The sequence below is a fragment of the Zingiber officinale genome, chromosome 1A (genome assembly GCF_018446385.1).
Source record: "Zingiber officinale cultivar Zhangliang chromosome 1A, Zo_v1.1, whole genome shotgun sequence".
NCBI classification, from domain to species: Eukaryota; Viridiplantae; Streptophyta; class Magnoliopsida; order Zingiberales; family Zingiberaceae; genus Zingiber; species Zingiber officinale.
Genome location: NC_055987.1, coordinates 64046735 through 64071296, shown reverse-complemented (window position 1 = coordinate 64071296; position 24562 = coordinate 64046735). Strand labels below are relative to the sequence as shown.

Sequence of the window (24562 nt, the reverse complement as noted above, 5' to 3'; positions counted from 1 at the left end):
TCCTGAAGATCAGCTCGCCATCATATCACTTCCCCTCAAACATGATGTGATTCCTTGCCATCCATATGTGGTCTACCATCACTGACATAGCAAGGTGGCGAGCTCTAGCTAAGGTGGAGGTCCCCTGATATTGTCGCCTGAATGTCCTCAGCATCCACCAGTAGGTGATCATCTCAGGGCGCATCTGTAACCAACCTCTGACTTGTCCCCACAGCTGCTGGACTGGCTAACATCTGAAGAACACGTGGTCCATCGTCTCCTCATCATGCCAGCAAAAGGTGCAAAGTCTATCCTCCAGGTAGTCCTGTCCAGCATGCACTGGTAGTCTCCCATATGCCATGAGCCACACCGTGAAGGCATGGCTTGGCTGGAGATCTCTCTGGCATACTGTAGCCGCCCAGGGCTTCCTAGCTCCGGTGTCTCTGAAATGGTCATATGATAACCTAACATCGCCCCCCCCCCCTCCTATGACTGAACCAGGAAGAGAGAATTTGTCCTGCTACCTCTGGGTTGCCTGCTGTGCTGAGGATGCTGTCTCGGATATGTACCAGCTGCTTGATCAGTGGGGAGTCTGTATGCCTACTCTGCCACCCCCACATGATGTAAGTATGTGTGATGTACCCAGCGTATCCATAGTATCTCTTGTTTGTCCTATATGCGCCATAGAACCTTTGCCAGAAGCGCCTGGTTCCATGCCCGTAAATCCCTCAAGCCAAGACCACCTTCCCGCTTGGGCCTCACTAGCTCTGACCATGCAATGGGGGGTCTCCTAGACGTCCACATGAAAGATCTGCAAATGCTGTAGATATGGTCAATAACCCCCTAGGTTAGTGGTAAAACTGACATCCAATAGCACTCTACCCCCTGTAGGATTGATGATATAAGCTGTGCTTTCCTGGCATAAGATAATGTGGATTTCGTCCATGAACCGATCCTATGGGTGAGTGAGTCCAGGAGTGTGCTATAATCTGAAATCTTTAGTTTCTGGAAGGCTATGGGAATCCCCAAGTATCTGAAGGGCATCTCCCCTAACTGGAAACCTGTGATAGTGAGCAGATTATCCCGTGTGTGTGTGTAAGTGGGGGGTGTATCCCTGCCATGTAAATGCTGGACTTAGCTAAGTTGGCTGTGAGATCGGTCATCTGGGCAAACTGTGATAAGCTCTTAACTAGCTGTGTCATTGATGGGACATCCCCCCTAGAGAGTAGTAATAGGTCATCTGCATATACCAAATGTGTTATCCTCAGAAGTTCACATTTGGGGTGGAAATGAAAATTAGACTTTATAGTGCGTCGTGCTAATGACCGGGATAGATACTCCATGCACAGTCCAAATAGGTAAGCGGAGAGGGGGTCCCCCTGTCTGAGTCCTCTACCACCTCTGAAGAACTCATGCATGATGTCATTAATCACTACAGAGAAAGAAGTGGTGGTGATGCATTCTCTGATCCATGCGATATAGATGGTTGGGAACTGCAATGCTACTAATACATCCTGCAAGAAACCAAAGTGCACTGAGTCAAAAGCCTTCTGGAGATGCACTTTCAATGTACATCTCGGTGATATGTGTTTTCTGGTGTAGTTCCTTAGGAGCTCTTGTGCCAAGTGGATATTATCTATGATAACACGACCTTTGATAAAGGCAGTCTGCGCAGGATGTAGGAGATAATCTGAGACCTCTGCGCAATTGTGAGATCGGTCATCTGGGCAAACTGTGATAAGCTCTTAACTAGCTGTGTCATTGATGGGACATCCCCCCTAGAGAGTAGTAATAGGTCATCTGCATATACCAAATGTGTTATCCTCAGAAGTTCACATTTGGGGTGGAAATGAAAATTAGACTTTATAGTGCGTCGTGCTAATGACCGGGATAGATACGCCATGCACAGTCCAAATAGGTAAGCGGAGGGGGGGTCCCCCTGTTTGAGTCCTCTACCACCTCTGAAGAACTCATGCATGATGTCATTAATCACTACAGAGAAAGAAGTGGTGGTGATGCATTCTCTGATCCATGCGATATAGATGGTTGGGAACTGCAATGCTACTAATACATCCTGCAAGAAACCAAAGTGCACTGAGTCAAAAGCCTTCTGGAGATGCACTTTCAATGTACATCTCGGTGATATGTGTTTTCTGGTGTAGTTCCTTAGGAGCTCTTGTGCCAAGTGGATATTATCTATGATAACACGACCTTTGATAAAGGAAGTCTGCGCAGGATGTAGGAGATAATCTAAGACCTCTGCCAGTCTGCTAGCCAGGAGCTTGGAGATCACTTTATAGAACACCGTGTAGCAGAAAATGGGTCTATAATCTTACACCCTGTTTGCATGAGCTATTTTTAGGACTAGGGCAATCAGAGTGTGATTCCATGATTTTAGGAGTTGCCCAGTAGTGAAGAACTCTAGCACAGCTGAGGTGAAATCATCCTTTACTGTTTCCCATACTTGCTTGAAAAATTTTGAGCTGTATCCATCTGGGCCCGGTGCCTTAAGGTCTCCAATACTGAAAAGAGCACTCTTGACCTCCTCTGCAGTTGGGAGCCTTGCCAACTGAGACTGATGGTCTGGTGTCAACACTCTCCCAAACTGCATACACTCGACCTGAAAGGAAGCACGGACTACTTGAGTCCCTAGCTACTCCTGATAGTGCCTTACAAATGCTTGAGCAACTTCCTGAGGACTGGTGGTAGTCACCCCATCATCTTGTTCAATTGCCACTATTTCTCTTCTTTTGTTGTTTCTTTTGACTAATGAGTGGAAGAAGGGGGTGTTTCTATCAACTTGCTTAAAATATGTGTGTTTTTCCCTTTGTTGGTAGAAAAGATATTCGGCCTGTGCTAGGAGGTCAACGACTTTCTTGGCTTCTTTGTATTCCTCATCCACGGATCCTTGAGTTAAAACCCTCTCCTAAACTTCCTCTAGGTGCATCTGTGCCTTTTTTGTTTTTTCTTGTATATGTTGATAACTCTCCTTATTGAGTTATCATAGTGGTTGCTTAAGGAGCAAGAGCTTTTGTTTTAGTCTAAACTGGCATACACCCTCCCTAATCCTTGAATTTGCAAGTGGCCACTCTTCTTGAACTATTCGGTTGAAATCGTGGTGTGTGGTCCACATGTTGTAGAATTTGAAAGACTTGGCTTGTGACCTCCTAGCCTCTAGAATGGATACAATGCAGGAAGCATGATCTGAGTGAATTCCTGGCGGTCTAAATTCTACCACACTGCTCCTATCTTGCTTTAGCCATATTTTGTTCACCATTGCTCTATCTAGTTTGGATACCACTCGTCCATTTGTCCATGTGAACTGACATCCAGTAGCATGTAGGTCTTCCATCCCAGCCATAAGTACAAACTCTAGGAAATCTTCTGTGGCATATGATGTGATATCCGCTCCTCCACGCTTGTCCATAGGAGATAAGGGGGAGTTAAAATCGCCCATGATGAGCCAAGGCAGCTCCATGCCAGTGGTACTATCTTATATTCTTGCATCTTATACGCATTGCTTCTTTCTGAGGTTTTCAGAAAGAAAAGATTTAGTGGATTACCCATCGGTGCGATCAAGGATTGTGGGTCTTGGAGTAGGAGTCGACCTAGGCTTCGAACCAAGTACTTGAATTGGGCTTTTTTGCCGTTTCTTTGATTTTGCATGTTAATATCTATGAAAAGACAAAATAAATAATGGCCGCCATATTTGAACTCCTTGTAATCTTAGAAATCCATAGAAACTTAAATGGGTGCAATCGGAGCTCTCTAGATTCATCAGTGGGTTTTGACCGAAACTCACTGGTCAAAACTCATTGATGAACCTAGAGAGCTCCGATTGCACTTATTTTAGTTCTAGTGGATTTCTGAAATTGCAAGGAGTTCAAATATGTTAATCGTTGTTTATTTTTACTTTTTCAATTGTATTAAAATGTTATGAAAAAATTGACTAATGTTGTCCATATATTCTGTTGATAAAAAAAGAGAAGAGAGAGAAATATAGTGAAGAAAAAAAAACGATAGAAAAAATCAAATTGTCAGGAGGATAAAATAGGAAATACATTTAAAAAAGTACATTTTTTGATAAATACCAAAGTAACATATACATTTTGATAAATTTAAATATCTACCTACACCTTTAAGTAAATTGTCGTTACCAAAGTAACATATACATTTTGATAAATTTAAATATCTACCTACACCTTTAAGTAAATTGTCGTTAGTTGCAGATAATCAATTTCTTCACGCAGAATGTGAAACCGTCCATGTACATTAATTTAAAATGTTAATATTTACATGAAGAATTCATACACAGTAGTTGCTGATTACTAACTTCGTGAATTTTAGGAGATTCTATGGTACAATGATATAATATTATGATGATGGATGGAAAAATTTTACAAGACCGGATTAGTCATCTTACAACTAGTCAATGGGGCTAATTAAATTTATCTTCTATTATATTTTTTTATCTTTTTTAATAGATCATTGCCAATTTTTCAATGATATTAAAATCAGTTAACATGCGTAAAAACTTGCAAAAAGAAGAAAAACAAAAACCTTCCAAAATAGGAGCCGCCCGTTCCTCCGTTTACTATAGATTTTGCCAGAGAACAAAGGCCCAATCAAAGCAAATATGAACAATTCTGTTACATACCAAGCTATCCAATCATTAACCGTACAGAAAAGTGAAACAAAAGACAAAGATAATAATGATTAATAATAATAATAATAATAAATCTAACTCACAGCACGAGAAGCGAAAAAAAAAAAAAAGCGCAAACAAACCAACTTGGGCTTGAATCCAAATGCTAAAATATCAATTATTCTGAGTTTCCTCATTCTTCTTTCCATTGCTTGGTTTCAATTACTTTTCAGTACGCAATATGCATACCACTAGTTTCAATCAAACATTGGTTTGTTGTCAAATATTTGGCATGATAAGAAACTTTAAAACTATATTCATTCTAACCCTATCCACAAATCTAATTGTCACTCTCTACACGAAATCACAAAAAACGTTTCCTCAATCAACTAATTGAGTTACACTGCAAGTAACTTCAATTTCTGAAAAGAATTAATTTTCTCTTATGAATTATATACAAGAAGGAACTTTATGTCCTTTTCACTGGCTCTCTTTTGTATCGAGTAGTGCAACCTCATGGACGACGTGTGTTTGATAAGTTGGGAATTCCAGTGGATGAACTGCCAAAGTCCCCAACATCTGACCTGTGTAGATGGCTTGATTGGCTTCTTCTTTTAAGCTCTTTTCTATCACCACACTCAATTCTCGGTGAGGAATGATAAACAGAGACCCTGTGCGCTTTGATGTCTGTTGAACCAGTTCCGGTGATGTGTACAAGCAATATTACTACTTTGTCCCTATTATCTTCACACCACCAGTTCTGTGCAACTCCATCAACATATTCTTCTTTTGTGTAGAAATCATCATGGTACACACAAACTTCTATTGTTTGTCCCGGCTTGATTATGCCACTAGCTGGATAAACCTTAAAAATTCAAACAATGGCAGTGAGAGAAAGATGAAAATGTTTGGGTCTCGCATTAGGTCTGTGAAGGACAATACAACTAATAGTACATGCTTTGAAGTATTTAAAAGTCACGATTTTGGTGCATTTCAGTAAATTCAGACCTATGATAATAAAACTCTGAAATGGTTTTGCTAAATTAATCAAATTGAAAATCTATAATCAAGTTTATACAAGCAAAATGAGCATGAGAAATCAATGTCTCGGATTGAAAGATGAAGTTTAAGATCATACAGCCATGTAATTAACAATGCAAAATAACTTGATTGGAGTATAAGGCATCAAGATTTTCAGATCCAAATCTCAGATACTGGTGTTCTGCTGGAAGCAGAATTTTTGAAACCAGACAAGGGGTCTAATAAGTCAGCCCCCAGGGTCACAAATTTTCTGGTTTATAGCTTAACAAGCCACTTCAACTGCATGCTTTCTACTGTTTGAATCAGATCAAATAGGCCTTTTGTTGGGTGTTACAGGAGACGAAAGGGTTCGTCCCTTTCGCTGCTACAAACGGCTGTTTGCTGAGCCGTTTGCTGCAAACGCCAGGGAGACGAAGGGACGTCCTTTCCCCTTTGTCTTCCTCAGCCTTCCTATAAAAGGAGCGTCCAAGCACAGATCAAAAAAAAAGGAAAAAGGTTTTGCGAAGGTGATCAGAGAGCACTGCCAAGCCGTGAGGTGATCGTGTGAGAGCAAAGGGAGAGCATCCAGAGGCTGGGATTTGGCTTGTGAACCTTGAAGCGCTTTCCGGCAGCTCCGTGATCATGCTTCCGACAGCAGCAACTCCTTCGTCGACCAGCGGTTCTTCAGCGACGTTTCTTCGGGAGATCCATGTGAGTGGTTACCACTTTATTTAGGTTTTGTTTCATGCTCTCAAAACTACCAACAATGGTATTAGAGCATGATGTTGAAAGCATGAAAATCGACACGAAAAGGCTCGCGTTTTTCTTCTTCTGTCGCGAAGAAGAAGATGAACAGTAACACTGCTCATCAATTGAATCGATTAACCAATCGATTCAATTGAATTGAATCGATTGAATTTCGTTTCAATTGATCCAAAATCGCGAACAGTGCCACTTTTGACGAAACACAGTGTTGAATCGATTCAACACTATGCATGAATCGATTAAAGATTGAAGCGCACATTTTATATTTTTTAAATATCTGAATTGATTCAATTCCAAGTTTGAATCGATTAAAGATCGAAAAAAAAGGCATGAACAGTAGATTTTGACGGCACAGTATATCTGTGTTTAATCGATTCTTCAATCGATTGAGTAAAAAAAACAAAATCCTCTTCGTTGCATGCATGAACAGTGCACCGTTTAAGATTTAATTAAATATTTTTATTAATTAATTAAATACATATAGATATGTATTATTAATTAATAAATAGATATTTAATTAATTTATAGTTCAATTTACTGAAAATGGAACCAGACCAATTTGTCTAATCAAACCCAGGTCTGATTTAAATTATTAGTTGATTTAAGCAGACCAATTTGATTTAATGATACCTAAAGCTGGTTCAAATTATTTGTTAGTTTAACCAGCTCGGTTTATTATTGAATTAATTAGGATGTTCTTAATTACAGTAGTTGGGTTGATCAAATATGACCGGATTAGTTCTGTTGTGTCAGATTTGATCATAAAAATTAGATTTATTCTAATGGATTAGACTTAATCCAATGGCCATTGGATGAATCAAATGGACCTGAGTTTGATCAATAAGTCTGAGATTGACTCAAATGAACTTAAACAATAACAGAATATAGATCAGAAATCCCTGTCCAATTAGAGTAGTTCTAATGAGGACAAAGAGACTAAGCTTAAGACCCGGACTCCTGATTGACCGGTAAACTCTTGAAATCAAGAAGATTTATTTTTCTTGATTTATAATGATGGCATTATGCCTGTATGAATTGAATTAAACTGGTTTTGTACTGGTTAGTCGGTTTTGTACTGACATATTTAAATTCAATTTTTCAGATGACACGGACTATTACCACATTGACTCGTCGCGAAGTGTGGCGAAACCAGCTCCGAGAGGAGATTCAGGAGATAGAGTATAAGTCTGCTTATGGAGTCGACGGACATGTACGAAGGCTTAATAGACTGTTCTGGAAACTTGAGCAAGAAGAATTTCCAGTCCTGGACAGTTATAGAATCTGGGCATTAATGCAATCATTGCCAGAATATCTTAGGATAATAACAGACTATGTATGAGGACATCATGAAGGACGCGTCACATATTCAGAACTGTGTGAGGAGCTACTTCACCATATGGGTGAAGAAGAGCCTGAAGAGGACCAGGAAATATTCGAGGAAGATCCAAAAATAGATCTGATGGAGAATCCTGAAGCTGCCCCATCTGAGATTATCCCAAATGAGTAAGTTAATAGGGATAATATTAGCTGTTGCGCTAGTGTTTGTCCTAGTGGGAGCAGTGCTGGCCTATCTAGTTTATTAGTATTCTGTTTACTGTCATTATGTACGAACAGTGTTAGTTCATCTAGTTTTTGAGTCATGTAATAATTTTTGTCGTTATGTACGAACAGAATTATATAATGAAAAGTTAAGTTATATGTTAACAAACTTGAAAATGATTAGTTCATTTTATGACATGATTAGTTCATGAGAATATGATTCGTTCATATATCCATATGATTAGTTCATATGAAAAATGATTAGTTCATTTTAATAATGATTCGTTCATTAGATGAGATATGTGTAATATGATTGATCAATGTTGATTAGATTAGAACATACAAATAATGAGTGAAAACAATGTTATCACTTGATTTTGTAAACTAACTCTAATTTACACCGAGTCAATAAATAATTGTACATATATGAATTACACTGAAATAATAAATAATGTGTTTATTTATGTAGACCATGGCAACTAAAAACATTATAGCTGAACTCAATAAGGGTGAGAAATTATATGGGGATAACTACAAAATCTGGCACCTCAAGATACAATACGTTCTTGAGGAACAAGAAGTTCTAGAGGCTGTAAATCAAATCATGGAAGAACCAGCTGATGGTTCTATAGCACAGCACAGACGTGACCTTGATGCCTATAAGGCATGGAAAAGGAAGGACTCCATTGCTAAGGGTATATTGATTAGTTCAATGGTGGATGACCTGGTATTTGAGTATGAGTCATTACCATCTGCTCATGCTGTCTGGGTAGCCCTTAGAGAGAAGTATAGTGGAGTCAGTCTGAGTAAGCTCTGTCAGCTAACTATCAAGTTTGATAGCTGTAAAAAGCGTTTGAATGTTACTATGGCCTAACATCTCAGGGAGATGGGTAACATGATTCGAGAGCTTAAGATTATTGGTTATGCGTTGACCGATGAACAACAGGTTTAAGCAGTTATCCGTTCCCTTCCTGATTCTTGGGAAACGATGAAACAGAATCTGCCCCACAATGAGAGTATCAAGACTTTCACAGATGTCTCACACCATGTTGGACTTGAGGCGGAGAGGATTGAATCCGCAAGGATTTCTGGTCAAGCTTTTGTAGCTGAAGGTTCTGATTCCAAGAATCAGAAAAAATGGTTTAAGAAAGGAAAGGGAAAAGGAAAGGAGGCTAATGCTGTTTCTGCGAAAAACCAAATCAAGAAGAAAGGAAAGAAATATGGACAAAAACCTAGGAGCAAGTTGACTTGCTTCAACTGTGTCAAGAAGGGCCATTTTGCTCGGGAGTGTGCTGAGCCTAAAAAGGTAGATCCATTTTTGTCTTCTTTCCACAAACAATATGTTGCAAGTACAGTGTTATTAGCTGATTCGTATCCTTTGTGGATTGTAGATTCAGAAGCAACGAACCACGTAGCTCATGATCGAGCTACATATGTGGAGTACAATCGGGTACCAGCTGGCAACAAATGGATATATGTAGGAAACAATGCAAGAATTGAAGTCAAAGGAATTGGCACTTGCAAGCTCAATCTACGTGGTGGAGGCACCTTGTTTCTACATGATATCCTGTACGCTCCTGAGATTCGACAGAATCTAGTTTCCATCATTTGTCTTCTTGATTTAGGTTATAATGTAAATTTTTATAGCCGTTGTGTGAAACTTCAAATTAACTCTGTGTTAATTGGATATAGTTATGTAACAAATGGTTTTATGGTTCTTGATATAGAACCAAATAATAATGATGTTTATTTTTCAAACATTGCTCTTACTAGTAATGTTGATGTTAATGATGAAATTTGGCATGCTAGGCTAGGATATATAGGACAAGAACGAATGAATAGATTACCTAAGGAGGGCCTTTTAGGCACTCATGCTAAGATTAACTTGTCTATATGTGAGCATTGTCTTGCTAGAAAGACGACAAGAAAATCATTTGGTAAGGCTATTAGGGCCGAATCACCATTGCAATTAATTCATTCGGATATTTGTGGTCCAATGAATATGAAGGCTAGAAATGGGAGTTTTTATTTCATTACATTTATTGATGACTTCACACGTTTTGGTCATGTGTATTTGATTTCTCACAAATCTGAAGCATTGGATTGCTTTATTCGTTACTTGAACGAAGTTGAGAATCAATTGGAACGTAAGATTAAAACCTTGCGCACTGACCGTAGAGGTGAATATTTGTCTGATCAGTTCAAGATAATGTGTAATGAGAAAGGGATTATTAGACAGCTAACTATCCTTGGAACCCCACAGCAAAATGGGGTTGCTGGAAGAAGAAATAAGACTCTTCTTGAAATGGTTAGGTCTATGATGGCGCAGGTTAATTTGCCAATCTCCTATTAGGGAGATGAATTATTAGTTGCGGCCTATATACTTAACAAAGTACCTTCAAAGTCAGTTCCATCTACCCCACATGAACGTTGGACAGGCAGAAAGCCGGATTTGAGTAATCTGAGACCTTGGGGGTCAGCTGCATACGTTCATGATAAAACTCACGAATATGAAAAATTATGACCCAGAGGTAAGAAGTGTATCTTTATAAGGTACTCTGAAACTTCTAAGGGTTATGTTTTTATTGGTGAGCAACAAGATGAAACCATCTCTGAAATAGAATCAAGAGATGTTACTTTTCTTGAAACTGAGTTCCCAACACGAGGTGAAGTTGATAAGACAATTCCTCTATATGAGATAAAGGAGGAGGATAATGTTCCTTTATCAACAGATCAGGAGATGCCTGAATCTAGTCAACCTAGTAGGAGAAATGTGTCACTGAATGAGTCAGTTTCTCAACAGTCTAACCTTCGAAGAAGTAGTCATCAGATTATTCCTCGGAGAAGGTTTGATATTGAGAATGAGGCATTGATGGTTCTCCCAGTTGATGATGAGGAACCTCAAACAGTTGACGAAGCTTTGAGAAGCTCAGTTAGAAAAGAATGGAAAATTACAATGGATGAAGAAATGGAGTCAATGAAAAAGAATCAAGTTTGGGATTTAGTCGATCTTCCTCCGGACTGAAGGGCTATTGGGAATAAGTGGATTCTCAAAGTAAAGAGGAAAGCAGATAGATCGATTAATCGATACAAAGCTCGATTGGTTGCAAAAGGATATACCCAAATGGAGGGTATTGACTTTGAAGAGATATTCTCCCCGGTTGTGAAGTTTGTGTCAATACGCGTCATCCTAGCTATAGTAGGATAATATGACATGGAATTACATCAGATGGATGTAAAAACGACTTTTCTTAATGGTAATCTTGACGAAGAAATCTATATGGTACAACCGGAAGGTTATGTTGCTGAAGGCCAAGAGAAAAGAGTATGTAGACTTCGGAAATCTATATATGGGCTAAAGCAAGCGTCAAGATAATAGAACATAAGATTTAATGAAGTAATATTGTCTTATGGTTTCGAAATGATCAATGAGGATCATTGTGTTTACCTAAGAAAAGAAAAAAGAAAGTTTGTCATTTTATCATTATATGTTGATCATATGCTAATAGCTGGAAACGACATAAAGTGTGTGATAGAAATCAAAAGTTGGCTTTCATCACAATTTGACATAATAGATATGGGAGAAGCAGAGTACATCTTAGGAGTGAAGATCGTTAGAGACCGATTAAAGAGGCTTTTGGGTTTATCTCAAGAAGCTTATATCACTAAGATGCTGCAACACTTCAATATGTCAGATTGCAATATTGAACAAACGCCTATAGCGAAAGATACTGTTTTGAGCAAAAGTATGTATCCCAAGACTCCTGAGGAAATAGCCGAAATGAAGAAGAAACCATATGTCAATGTCATTGGTAGTTTGATGTACACTATGTTGTGTACCCGTCCCGATATAAGCTATGCTGTTGACTTACTTAGTCGTTTCTAGTCAAACCCAGGATCGAGACACTAGAAAGCGGTGAAGAGGATATTCAGATATCTCAAAGGAACAGCGTATTATTGCATCTGCTTTCAACGATCGGATATGAGCCTAAGTGGTTACTCAGATGCAGATTGGGCAGGGACCTTGATGACAGAAAATCCACATCTGGCTATGTCTTCTTGTTGAATGGTGGCGCCATCTCATTGAACAGCAAGAAGCAGGCTTGTGTAGCCTTGTCGACAATGGAAGCTGAGTATGTGGCTTGTGCAGCGGTTGTGCAAGAGGTTGTCTGGCTAAGAAGATTCCTGAAGCATCTGAAGATTGCTGAGGATAGTGGGAGTCTTGTTACTGTGTACTTGTACTGTGACAGTCAAGCTGCGATACCTTTTCCAAGGATCCCAAATATCATAGCAAAGGCAAACATATAAAAATTAAGTATAATTTTGTAAGGGATATTATTGACAAGAAAAAGGTGATTCTTGAGTACATCCATACACGAAATATGCTTGCTGATCCTTTTACTAAGCCATTGACTAAAGAGTCATTTCATGGACATGTGAAGTTTTTGGGACTTCGAAGAATGTAACTAATTGTAAAGACATTTTGATAAATGAAAAAATGTCATGATCTATTCAGTATATATGTCTTTGTTATATTCGAATAAAAGTCTCGATAAGAATGTTGGCAGATTGAGGTTGGTCCACTCACATGGACAATCATCTCTATTTGTTAAGTACGAATAGAGGTAAGACCGTTACTTATGGGATAGCTTATGTAGCTATGAATAAAGACATACCCATAAGTTAAGGTCGCCTTGATAATTATGTCAAGATGAGATCATTTGTGTAATGATTGAAGTAAATGCACCCACCATTTACTGAATCTGCTTAAAGGCTAGATTAGAATTCATATGTTGAATTCAGGATTAGACATTAGGTATGTCTAGATTGAAATCTGTACGATGTTAAATTTGGGAAAAACATGCGCTCTTTTTAGTAAAGAGAATAACATCGTAGCATGTGATTCATACCACATGTGCTATGATGACAAGAAGGGTAGTAGGAGAATAGATCCCTGCTTCTCTACTATATGAGACCCTTGAGATTATAAGTTAATCTCAATCTTACCCTAAGTGACTATTTAGCTGTCTTCTTGAAGTTCTGATCAGTATCTGCTATTTTAGCATGTTTCCTATTGGTTATGGATGATTCGGTTTATGGAGCATAACTAGGAAAGCGACTGATTAGAATGAATAGATTCTAGCTAAAAAGAAATATTAAGATTGATTTACATCTGTGACATTTATTCACTAGTACCGGTTACATTTTTAGTTCAGTACATAAAATGTAATTGTGAATAATTTGTTTGATTGGAGATGTTGAACATGCTCTTGACATATGGTCAATATGAGGAATTAGAAATGTTCATAATGATGTAAATAATTTAATCTGGGGTAAAGGCAAGTCATTTATGTCCCTGATTTGTTCTATAGACATATGTCTCTGATTCGTTCTGCGGAGCAGCTAAGTAAGGTGTGACGATCTTCTTAGCAATTGAATGCTCACTGTGCTTGCTGCCGCACGAACCATTTTCCCTAATGTATGGAATGGATGTTCTGATCTGGTATTCGTGACTTGATCCTCATAAAGTCTATGTGACTTATTTGGTCTTTGTGACTTATTTGGTCTTTGTGATTAATTTGCTCTAGTCTTCGTGAGTTGATCCTCATAAAGTCTATGTGACTTATTTGGTTTGTGTGACTAATTGCTCTGGTCTTGGTGACATGATCACCTTGTAATCTATGTGACTGACATGGTCTATGTGATCATATAATCTTATGGATTGACTTGGACGAGTGAGAGATGTTAAGCGTTACAGGAGACGAAAGGGTTCGTCCCTTTCGCTACTGCAAACAGTTGTTTGCTGCAAACGCCAGGGAGACGAAGGGACGTCCTTTCCCCTTTGTCTTCCTCAGCCTTCCTATAAAAGGAGCGTCCAAGCACAGATCAATAAAAAAAGGAAGAAGGTTTTGCGAAGGTGATCAGAGAGCACTGCCAAGCCGTGAGGTGATTGTGTGAGAGTAAAGGGAGAGCATCCAGAGGCTGGGATTTGGCTTGTGAACCTTGAAGCGCTTTCCGGCAGCTCCGTGATCGTGCTTCCGACAGCGGCAACTCCTTCGTCGACCGGCGGTTCTTCAGCGACGTTTCTTCGGGAGATCCATGTGAGTGGTTACCGCTTTATTTAGGTTTTGTTTCATGCTCTCAAAACTACCAACACCTTTGGTCTAAATCAACTGATTGAACCGGCTAGTCTGATTCAATCCAGTCGCATTTTAAAAATAATGGTTGTAAGTGAGATACACAATTGTTTACCAACTAGATATAAATTGTAAAGGCAGGAAATGTACCTCAAGCCAGAGAGGAGAGGCAAAGGAGCATCTAGAAGAAAAATCAGATGCATTTCCATCGTCCCTGATTGTGGCCTGGCCTTCGCAAATGATCTGGAAGACAGCTTTGTACTTTTCACACTTATTTGTGATACGAAGAATGGAAGCATCTTGGTTTTGTAGGATTATGTTATTAGTGCTAACAATAGTTTCTGGAACAGCACGGGATTCTTCAAGCAAGGATCTTAGCTTCTCATTTGTTGTTATTATTCGTCCATACTCTTGCCTCCTTATCAATTCATCTCTATGTGCAATTTCCACACTGAATATGCACCTGACAGGTTTGTGATCACTATCAGTAACATCCATACATGCTTCATACCTAGCAAATGAAGATTCTGTATCCATTAGTCAACCACTAAAAAATTTATCTATGAAATTAATTATTCCAGAGAACTTACAGTATTATTGCTGCGACTACAGGACACTGTAATGAGCATTCAGCTAATGAAATTGAACGACTATCACGATACAATATTCTATCACACCATGCAGGTATACGTTTTTTCTCACTTGAATCATACCCTGAGAAGACAAAAATGATTCCTTTTCATAATTGACATCCAAATAATAGAATCAAATATATTTAACCACCAGACGCTACTCAACGACTTCAACAAAGTTTATGCAGTGAACTTTTAACTGATAAACTAGTTACTCTGTGGAAGAAGCAAAACTACAGAAACCAATACTTCAATCCAGTAAAACTGAACTATCAAAATAATAAATTTATCATGTTATAAATGCATCTTCCAGGACTACATGTTCATAAAATTTAGTATTTTTTCTGCAGGAGATTAAAAACTATTAACCCTCAAATTAAAAACCAGGAGAAATAATCTACCATAATACAATTTATGTTAACCATACCTGCTAGACCTACTTGATGTCTTTCAAACTTATATGTTGGAGGAAATTTAATTTGCCCTTCACGCATTCCTTGGAAAACTTTCCCTGCTTTCATTTCTGCCCGAAGTTGATCCTTTTCTCTAAGCCAATCAAAGCATCTTTGAGAAACCATGTCCCTAGCTTCATCATAAGATATACTATGAAGCCGATAATTAAAATCACCCAGAAAAACCACCATATCAACTTCTGACAAGCCAGGTCTCCCATCATCAGGATGAAGCATTGGAGCCTGTCAATGCCACAAGTATTGAACTTGGTAAGAATGTGATTTTCACATGGAAATATGATCATCACAATTGATTGGAAAATTCTTCTATTTTACATACATTCACAGAACGGTACAATTGGACAGATGTAGGAGCACCTGTAAAAAAGATGCAACATTGCTATTAGAATGTTGTTATAAGGATTATATATGGAACAGAAGAATGTGTTTTGTGCTCCTTGATCATATATGCAGAGAAGTACCAAACCTGCTGCACTTTGTCCAGTAGTTGACCTGCTGAAAGCCATTGTTCGATAAACATGATCAAAATCAGCATTCCGCCTGCTCACTGCCTCTAGGTGAGCAGCAAAATGACAGTTTACAAAGCATATTATTCTTCCATAGACTCTCATCCTCAAGCCCACAGCTCCCTGTATGGTAATTTGAGTAATTCCATTGGAAATTGGAACAATTGGTAAACAGATAACTCCTACAGTAAATTTGGTTTAGTTTAAATGAACCAAATACAAATTTTTTAACTGCATTTATAAGATTATGCCACATGAGAAATGTAGTCACTCGGCCCCCTTCAAAATCCACCAAGGTGTCTACTTATGTATCTCAAGTGCATTAAGCACATGGAGATGCAAAATACTTTTGAATTTATTAAATTAAAGAAGGATTTACAATGCTTTTGTGTGATTTTGTACCCTTACATTAGTCTAGAATAGTTTCATGCAAGATATGCTTTATGAGAAAAAATTTATAATGGAGATGAGAATTTCAAGATGAATGTGTGGATTTATTAGGAAGGAGAAAATAAAATAAAAATCATTTTTATTACCAAGCAATTATTAGGTGTAAGCCTGGTAAAAGATTAAATGATTAAATTATACATCAAAACAATCTATTTCTTTAAACATGCATATATTCTATAGGTATATTGTTTAATTAGGTTCAAAGGGTAAAGAGGGACACAAGATGGAGTGAACATTAAGACATAGGATTCCATAAGCCAAATAGTTCATAGAGGTTTAGAGTGTACTACTAGATGATGATGCAACAAGAGTTTCTCAATTGACTGTTCACAAGTAGGTTTCCTATTGCAAGCTTATTCCAAATTTTGATAAAACAATTATTTAATTTAAGTGAATTGGTGCATATAGAATAATATAAGTAGTTTCTTTTTTCTTAAAATGGAAAAAGATAGCTCTTAGCAACCTTTGCATATACCTAAAAAATGAACTACACCAAAAAGTGTTAATCACAAGAAATGAAAATGGTACCTTGTTGCCTATTGTACGTCCAAATCCACATGGAACTGCTGCAGCATCAACATCACCAATATGTGACTGGAGAGTCTTCCTAGCCCTAAATTATAAAATAAGTTAGAGAAGGCAAAATACATAAATTCATTGACGCACTTAAAGGGGTAATCATGTATCCAAAACATGACATGTCTTGAATCTTCGCTTATTTTTGTTTAAGCTTATTGCTCACCATGCAGCAATGATTAACCCTGCCAACTGCCTAGAACCAATCCGCTGAAAGGATGTTCGTTCACCTAGAGCATTGCCTATAGCATCCAACCACCATTGGCCATTAGCACTCCCCTCAATTCCGACCTAAGATCATCAAACAAAAAGTTAATAATGTATGAAAGCCATAAAATATGAATTAATGTTCACAAATCTTCTAGCTATATGGCAAATGCATTAAACACAATAGATCTGCAGTTGCTCTTCACCTTAATGATAGTTTATTATTGCTTTTCTAGACCACAGAAACACATGAAAAATCAACCACTATAAACTAGAATTATCACTTGAACCTTTTTAAAATATCCAATCTCTCATTGCTTCGACATACCTCACCTATTCTATCTGTTGGTTCATAAATTCTCTTCTTATTCAAAAGGTAATCTCTTTCAAAGAGATTTTTCTTTAAGCAAAGATTGTGTTGCTTGGTTTCTTATTAGTAATTTCATCTATGTGACCGCGCTTAAACACTAGGCCATATCTCCATTGATGATGACTTTACAATTTATAAACACTAATATCTCAACATCTTATGGCTTGACTTTCTCAATTAGAAGAGGATAAAATTTATCATACTATGTGTACATTCTTTCCACTCATATTTTAGTAGACATGGTATTATTGTTCATAGAATTCATTCAATAAAATTCATCAAGTGGAAGACCTTTTTTAGTCAATATCCTAATCTTTGAGTTCCTTATTTGGATTAAACTTTTGGTCAATTTATCCTTTCCTTGATAGGGCAGCAATAATAAGAAACTAAACATTAACAAAATAAACCAAAACATTTCCATAATCTTTGGCTTTCCATATATATTTGACTTCATTCATCGGAAGAGTCAGTGGCTATCCTATGCTCAAGGGGAAGAACTTAGCTTTATACAAAGAAATGAAAAGTCAAATCATGACCTAAATGAGAAGGTACGAAGTGAAAGAGATATTGAGTGAGAAAGTGGGAAAGATCAGTTGAAAGAGTGATAAGAGTCATTTCATTCCAAGTGTTACTGACAAATAGTTTTGAATCCATAAGAGTAACAGCATTATTAACAAGTGCATAGATGTCTTACACTTTCTTTAGCAGCAGACATTGCCAGGAATCCAGCCCCCATTTCCACCTCTTGCAACCCAACTACAACTAAACCAACTTGTGATGCTGCAGTACCCAACCAGGACATGAGGGAATCAGGAGATGCTCTTTCTTGTCCAACGTTCCAAGTACCAGCTAAGATCTTAAGATTTTCAAATTTTGTATATGATTGCTCCTTTTTAGCAAGTTCTATTCGCAATAAATCATCAAAAGGACCAGGAGATCTAATATTCCACCCACGTATTCCACCATGCTGTGCCAGAGTGAACATATGTGAGCCTCCAACAGCCATCTTTATAACTGGACTGCTATGTGCAACCCATTCTCCAATCAGATTTCCATCAAGATCAGTGACCTGAATATTGCCACTAGCATAACCCACCCACAACCGTGGCCCATGTGTACAAATACACTGAACAGAAGAAAAATGATGTTGAACCTCTTGCAACCGATTTCCATTTCCATCCCACTGGACTAGTGATCCATTTGTGCATCCAGTCCAAACCCTTCCATCCGTTGATGTAGTTATTGCTTCTGTTCTCCTATTATCTTCTCCAAAGGTTCCCTTCGCTGCAACTCTGCGAACAGCACCAGCTGCTCCCAGCAAGGCATTACGTGAACGTTGGAAAAAGCCAACTGAACCTTGTGATTTTTCCTTCTTTGATGAGGAAGCAATCTTTGTCTTTATTTCATCCTCTAGATATGGATCCTGTGAAGATTGGATATCAACTCGAGTCTCTACCTGCCCATCTATACTGAATACTTTAAGAAGATCCCTTGTTCGAGAATCCCTTCACAATAATAAAATAGGCATTCAAATAGACAACTACAAAGATACCAACAAAAATAACAATTGATGAATATTATAAACAAGAAGTTATACCATAGCACAAAAGATAAGCTAGTAACAGTCCATACTTTAGATCTGCAATTATCAGATGCCATTAATTTCACATCAGTTGTAGGCATGTTGCTAATACCATTTGTCGTAGCTTGGCTTCTCAAGTCAACAAACGACTTCTCCATTAGTAATGCAGCCATATGTCTTTCTTCTAAAGTGAAGGAAAGGGCTTTTTCAATGGAATCACAAGGCCAAGCCTTTATAACTCCGCCCTCAGAACCTGCCCATATTTCACCTGGAGTTTCAAGTGTACTTTTTATCAATTACATGGCATTGAAATCAATGACAAATACCAGAAATAACTGTCTCAAACATAATCCAATGAAGAAGATACAGATTCAAGGTCATCCAGAATAACATTTTAATTATTCCAACAACCAAGAAAGTCCAGAATCCAGGTCTGCAAACTGTAGTTTTTAGAGCTTCTTCTGTATTCAAAGTGAATTGAATAACTGATGGCTATTAAAGAGAGTTTGATTCCCTGTTTGTCTGACTATCAGAACAAAGTAGGAATTGTTTATGATTCCAAAACTATGGGGTTATATAAAGCCTCAATGGTCAACCAGGTGCAGATTCAGGAATGGTGCTGTAGATTAAAGAGGCAATTATAAGATTGTTGAAGTTGTGGTTAAGTTCCGTGGAAAGAGTAAGTATGTGTTTTTGTGTATGGTGTCATGAACAAATGCACTTGTTTATAGTTCAATGAAACAGTTGATTATTTGTTTTTTTAAAAAAATATAAATTCCTAACAAATATGCATTCTGTACTTCCTAGAAAAAAATAAAAGATTTCTTTCTTTATAGGTTATAAATGTAGATTCCTTTCCAAAACTTACAGTTGTCTAGTTGTTTTATGGGAACCAAAATTCTTTGGATAATTAAGAATAATCCAGAAAGGGCATCCCCAATGGGGGACTAAATTGTTGAGTTTAAAAAATAAACGCCCATTTTTAAACCTACTACCATTGGATGGCTTGGGTTTTTGGTTTAAATAAAAAACTTTGTTCCAAAATCAAGAACCAGGTTTTTACCAAATTTTTGTGAGTCCCATTAATATCTAGCCACCATGTTTGACTCTCTCTCTCTATATATAGATATATTTTAAATTGCAACAACTGCAACAACTAGAATAGTGGACTAATAAACCTACATTTTAGGTTTACCATTGGGGACACCCTTAATGGGTTTATAACTTCTGATGTGGTAGGTGATGTGCAAAAAATAAACCTACCTTTTAGGTTTAGCATTGGGGATGCCCTAAGGCCAACACATGTGATGATTTTCCATATAGATAAGCTGGTTATATCGCATAAGATAATGGTTACCATAATGGGACTACTATTGAGCAAATAAAAGATATGACATGGTATATTCCATCATGGAGAAGTATTTGGATTATAATCTGCATGTTTTACAATATATACCTAAAATGTCATCTTAAACTATACTTGCTCTGAGAGAACCATAACTAGAGGCCAGAGGTAACTAAATCATCAGATTGTTTTGCTTTCAATTATTACCTATAAAAAAATCATCTCAAGAAAATTTGCTGAAGAAAGTTACTTTTTAAATGTCATTAAATTACATGTTGTACTCAACTACTCAATTGAACCTTTTTATAATCCTCTTGATTAAACATTATTGAAGCTTCATGGCATAGTGAATTATCTTTCAACAAAAGATGAATTTAGAATATGCTGAAATGATCTTCTACATGATCAACCTTAATTTTAAGTCTTCCTCCAAAATGATAAACCTTTTTTATATAGTTAGCAATGGTGGAGAGTTCATGTAAAATGAAAAAGGAGCATTTCTTGTTATTTATGTGGTATAAAAATGAAACAAATAATTTTGATCTAATCAATAATTAGATATCATGCAAAAATTCAACATAAAAAATAAAATAAAATAAAAAAGCAAGAAGAAATATGGCAGCTATTGCCACTGTTGTAACACAATAAATCAATTTTTTGCACAAGGTGACCCAGATCTACATCCCAAATACCCCAAAGAAACAACAAAGAAAGGAAGTGAAAAGTGAATCACCTTGTTGCATATCAAATAAGACTACATAGCGAAAGAGGTTCAAAAGAGATAATTCAGAAAGGCTTTTTTTTAATAACAATAGAAAGTGGTATGCTCCTTTATAAGTAGGGGAGCCACACAAATCTAGACAAATTAAAATATGAGATTCAACTCAGTGATTTGGATCTACGTAGGATATAAACCAGTGTTGATCACAATGACAGAGCCACTCTAATAGGATACGCGTGCTTAGTCTCTTCGAGTAGTGATTTTTGCTCAAAATACATTTTGACCACATCACCTGAACAAATACTGATAAGTTGCAGACAATCAAAACTGATCCACTATATTTTTCTATTAAACAAAAAGTAAAAATAAAAAGTAAATTAGTAGTGCTATAAATACATAATGAAGAATAATAATATTAATAAAAATGTGAGAAGGAAGCTTTGGGAGGGTTGAAAACCATAAATTTCAAATTCGAGACTGAGGTGGAGGGAACTCATCTACCATTTTATTTGCAGATAACAAAAACAGATCAAGGCAGGGAGTAATGTCCGCTAAAGTTAGATTAGCTCAGTGCTGCTTACCATAAGATGTTATGACCATCGACAGTACAGGAGAGCGGTTATATGCTTGCCACGAGAGGCCTTCTCTGAACGGAGAAAAAGGACCAGCACCCCCAGAAGAATTCATGATGGTCGGCTGGTCCATCTTCCATGACCGGATCTTTCCATCCTTGTGTCCGCTCCATATCAACCCATTGGCGGCATCAACTTCGACGCACAGCGTCGAAGACGTGCGGCAGGACTCCCTGAAGGGGGCGCTGTATTCGTCGCCCTTTTTCGCGGGCCCGCCGGGGCCCCATTCTCCGAAGACGTCTTTGAGGTTCCACACCCGCATCCCCGACTCCTGACCCGCCCAGAGCTGCAAGTGCGTACAGACGACAGTGCGGAGGAAGGAGCCGGCCTGGGTGTCCCGGAGCGGGTGAGGGCGCAGCTCGAGAGCAGGGGGGCGGCCGGGGTGCATCGCGGCGCGCAGGGGCACTCGAAAGATGCCAGCGCCGCCCCCGCTGCCCATGAACTCGGGGATCGTCCCTGGGGCTCCGCCGTACTGTGACATGGCGCACTCGAGGGTGAGCGCCCCATCGGTGTCGGAGAGGGAGGATCCGCCGCCGTGGCTATCGAGAGAGAAGGCGTGAGTGAAGGAGGCAGCGGAGTGGTGGTGCTGGCCGGGGACGGTGGGCGGGTGGCGTAAGCGACCATCCTCAATCGATGTGGAATGGCGGAAGGAGGGATGGTAGCGAGGGCAGGAGAAGGTGCGGGAGTCAGCGTCTAGGAGGCGAGGGGAGGAGGCGCAGGCGCGTACTTCGTCGTCGAGGCTATGCTGGCGGAAAGCGCTGCGGCGGGTGGAGGTGCTGAGGACAGCGGCATCGCGGCCGAGGGGCTGGCTGTAAGAGATGGGCTTCCGCTGGGGGTGGGAGAGGCTGGACCTGGCGCCCGCTGCCTTGGCGTCCGTGTCCTCGTCCTCCTTCTTCTCATCCATCCAAATACCAACCCTGAGCCGAAGGAGACGAAGAAATCAGCAATCAATCAATCAATCTCTCTGTTTAATTTCTTGTTCCGTAATGCGGATCTCAGGAAGAAGATGAAATGGTCAAACCAAAAAAAGAAGAAGAAAAATAAGAAGAAGGAAGAAGGAGCAGAAGCAGGGCGACATGTACGCAGGGGATTACAGGCGGCACCGCTTCCATCCACCCGTTTAGTTGCGCTGCACTGCATTCTGCCTGACTCCCTTCTACACCCAACAAGCCCAGGAGGGAAAGAGAAGTAATTGTAGCTTGCTTTATTATTATATATTTATTTTTATCGTTACGTTCTTTTTAGTTTTTTTTTAAAAAAAAATTAAAGAAAAAAATAAAAATTAATGCAGTCCGAAAGTCGGTTACTCCTGTATCGTTCGTGATGGAGTAAACGAAGAAGTGATGAGCTGCCTCCGTTGCAGTGGACAGTCGACGGAGATGGACCCATTTTAACGGAAGTAGTCGTCTTTGTAGTTGCAGTAGTTACTGTCCCCCGGCTAAACGTGTGATTCATTCATTTGAAACCACCCCACTTATATAATTAAACGAAATGGCGTAATGGTCTTTTTTATGAAACCGACCAATTTCTTTTAGAACGCAATATATATTAACCTCACAATGTTGCTTAAAACTTAAAATTCATGATAAGACAACGGACAAACTATTTATGTAAAAATAAAAGGATAAAAATACTATTAATTTTAATTTTTTAACAAAATACATTCTTTTTTCTAAGCAAAGCAAAATAACATCTAACTTTTCTCTCTTTAAAAAAAATTATTATGACAACGGCTAGAATGTGTTTAAGTAAATCAATTTTTTAGCTTAATTTGATTAAAAAACTTATATATAATACTATATAAAAATTGATTATCAACTTATTAAAAATTACTTAAACTTAATCAAAATTATTTTAACATACATTTTAAAATTATTATAACAGATATTTAATAAGTATTGCATAGTGTAATAACTACTATAAAATAGTTGACTGTGGTCTAGAGCAGTTGACTGATACAGTCTGAAACTATTTTTCAATAATATAAAATGATCAAAAGGATGATATACATCTATGCAATCATATGGAGGATCAATACATATTGATTATGGTCATTAGAGGTTAAAAGATTTCTATAATTGAGATATTGTTGGAACTCTTTTTGATGTATGACAAAGGAGGAGAAGTTTAGATTTAAGTGAGAAACCTAAATATTTTTGTAAGAAATTATATCTCAAGGGGGAGCTTAAGATTAGGTTCTATGCTTATGCATGAGTTGATTGCATATTTTGTTTGCATGTTTATTGCATTATATGTTTCCCTAACTTAAAAGGGTTGTCAAACATCAAAAATGGGAGATTGTTTGAGCAATCAGTGTGACCTTATATTTTGATATTTGGACAAACGTTTAAGTTAGGTTATTGTTGTATTTGATATGCGTTTGTAAGTATGCAGGTGCAAAGACAAAGTCCAAGTATGATTTTGTCAAAGAAAAGTCCAAGTGTGATCTAAGTAAACGAAAGTATATGTGTAGTCTGAGCAATGTAAGTTCAAGTGTGACTTGACAAAAGATAAAGTCTCAAAATGAGAAGCGCTTAGCAAGGATAAAGTCCCAGAGTGAGGAACTCTAGGCAAGGATAAAGACCCAGAGGTGAGAAGCCTCTTAGCAAAGGAAGACACGATAATAAGGACAAGGCCGAAGGAAGCATCTTGAAGATGGGTAGAAGGCAATGTCAAGCTAGTGTGGGTGAGGATAAGTGCTGAGTGATTGTACTTAAAGATAACACCCTAAGTTAGGGTTTACTAGTTGATTGGTATATATGTCAGTCGATTGGTGGTTGAGAACTAGCAAACCCGGAATGGAATTCCAGGATTTGTAGTTCTAGGATTACCAGTCAACTAGTCTAGTCAACTGGGTAGTCGACTCCCAACAGTCAACTAGTATCAAGTCTTTAGGGTATAATCGTTGATTTTCTATAGAGGCCAGTCAACTGGTGACTTTACTAGTCGACTGGTAGCGGGAAAACAACTTGGATGTTTTTTC

At 38.2% G+C, this 24562-nt stretch overlaps 1 protein-coding gene across 1 annotated transcript; it reads right to left on the bottom strand.

Annotated features, from left to right (window-relative positions):
- Positions 1-4831: 4831 nt before the first annotated feature.
- Positions 4832-22738, bottom strand: LOC122025703 (type I inositol polyphosphate 5-phosphatase 13-like). Its single transcript, XM_042584551.1, has 11 exons — positions 21529-22738; positions 18897-19149; positions 17994-18804; positions 16889-17013; positions 16675-16759; positions 15657-15819; positions 15510-15547; positions 15145-15412; positions 14676-14799; positions 14236-14596; positions 4832-5489 (listed from the first exon to the last, which is right to left on the bottom strand). The coding sequence occupies exons 1-11, from the start codon at positions 22481-22483 to the stop codon at positions 5139-5141; spliced, it is 3534 nt and encodes a 1177-aa protein (XP_042440485.1). The 5' UTR covers positions 22484-22738; the 3' UTR covers positions 4832-5138.
- Between the last annotated feature and the right edge of the window lie 1824 nt (positions 22739-24562).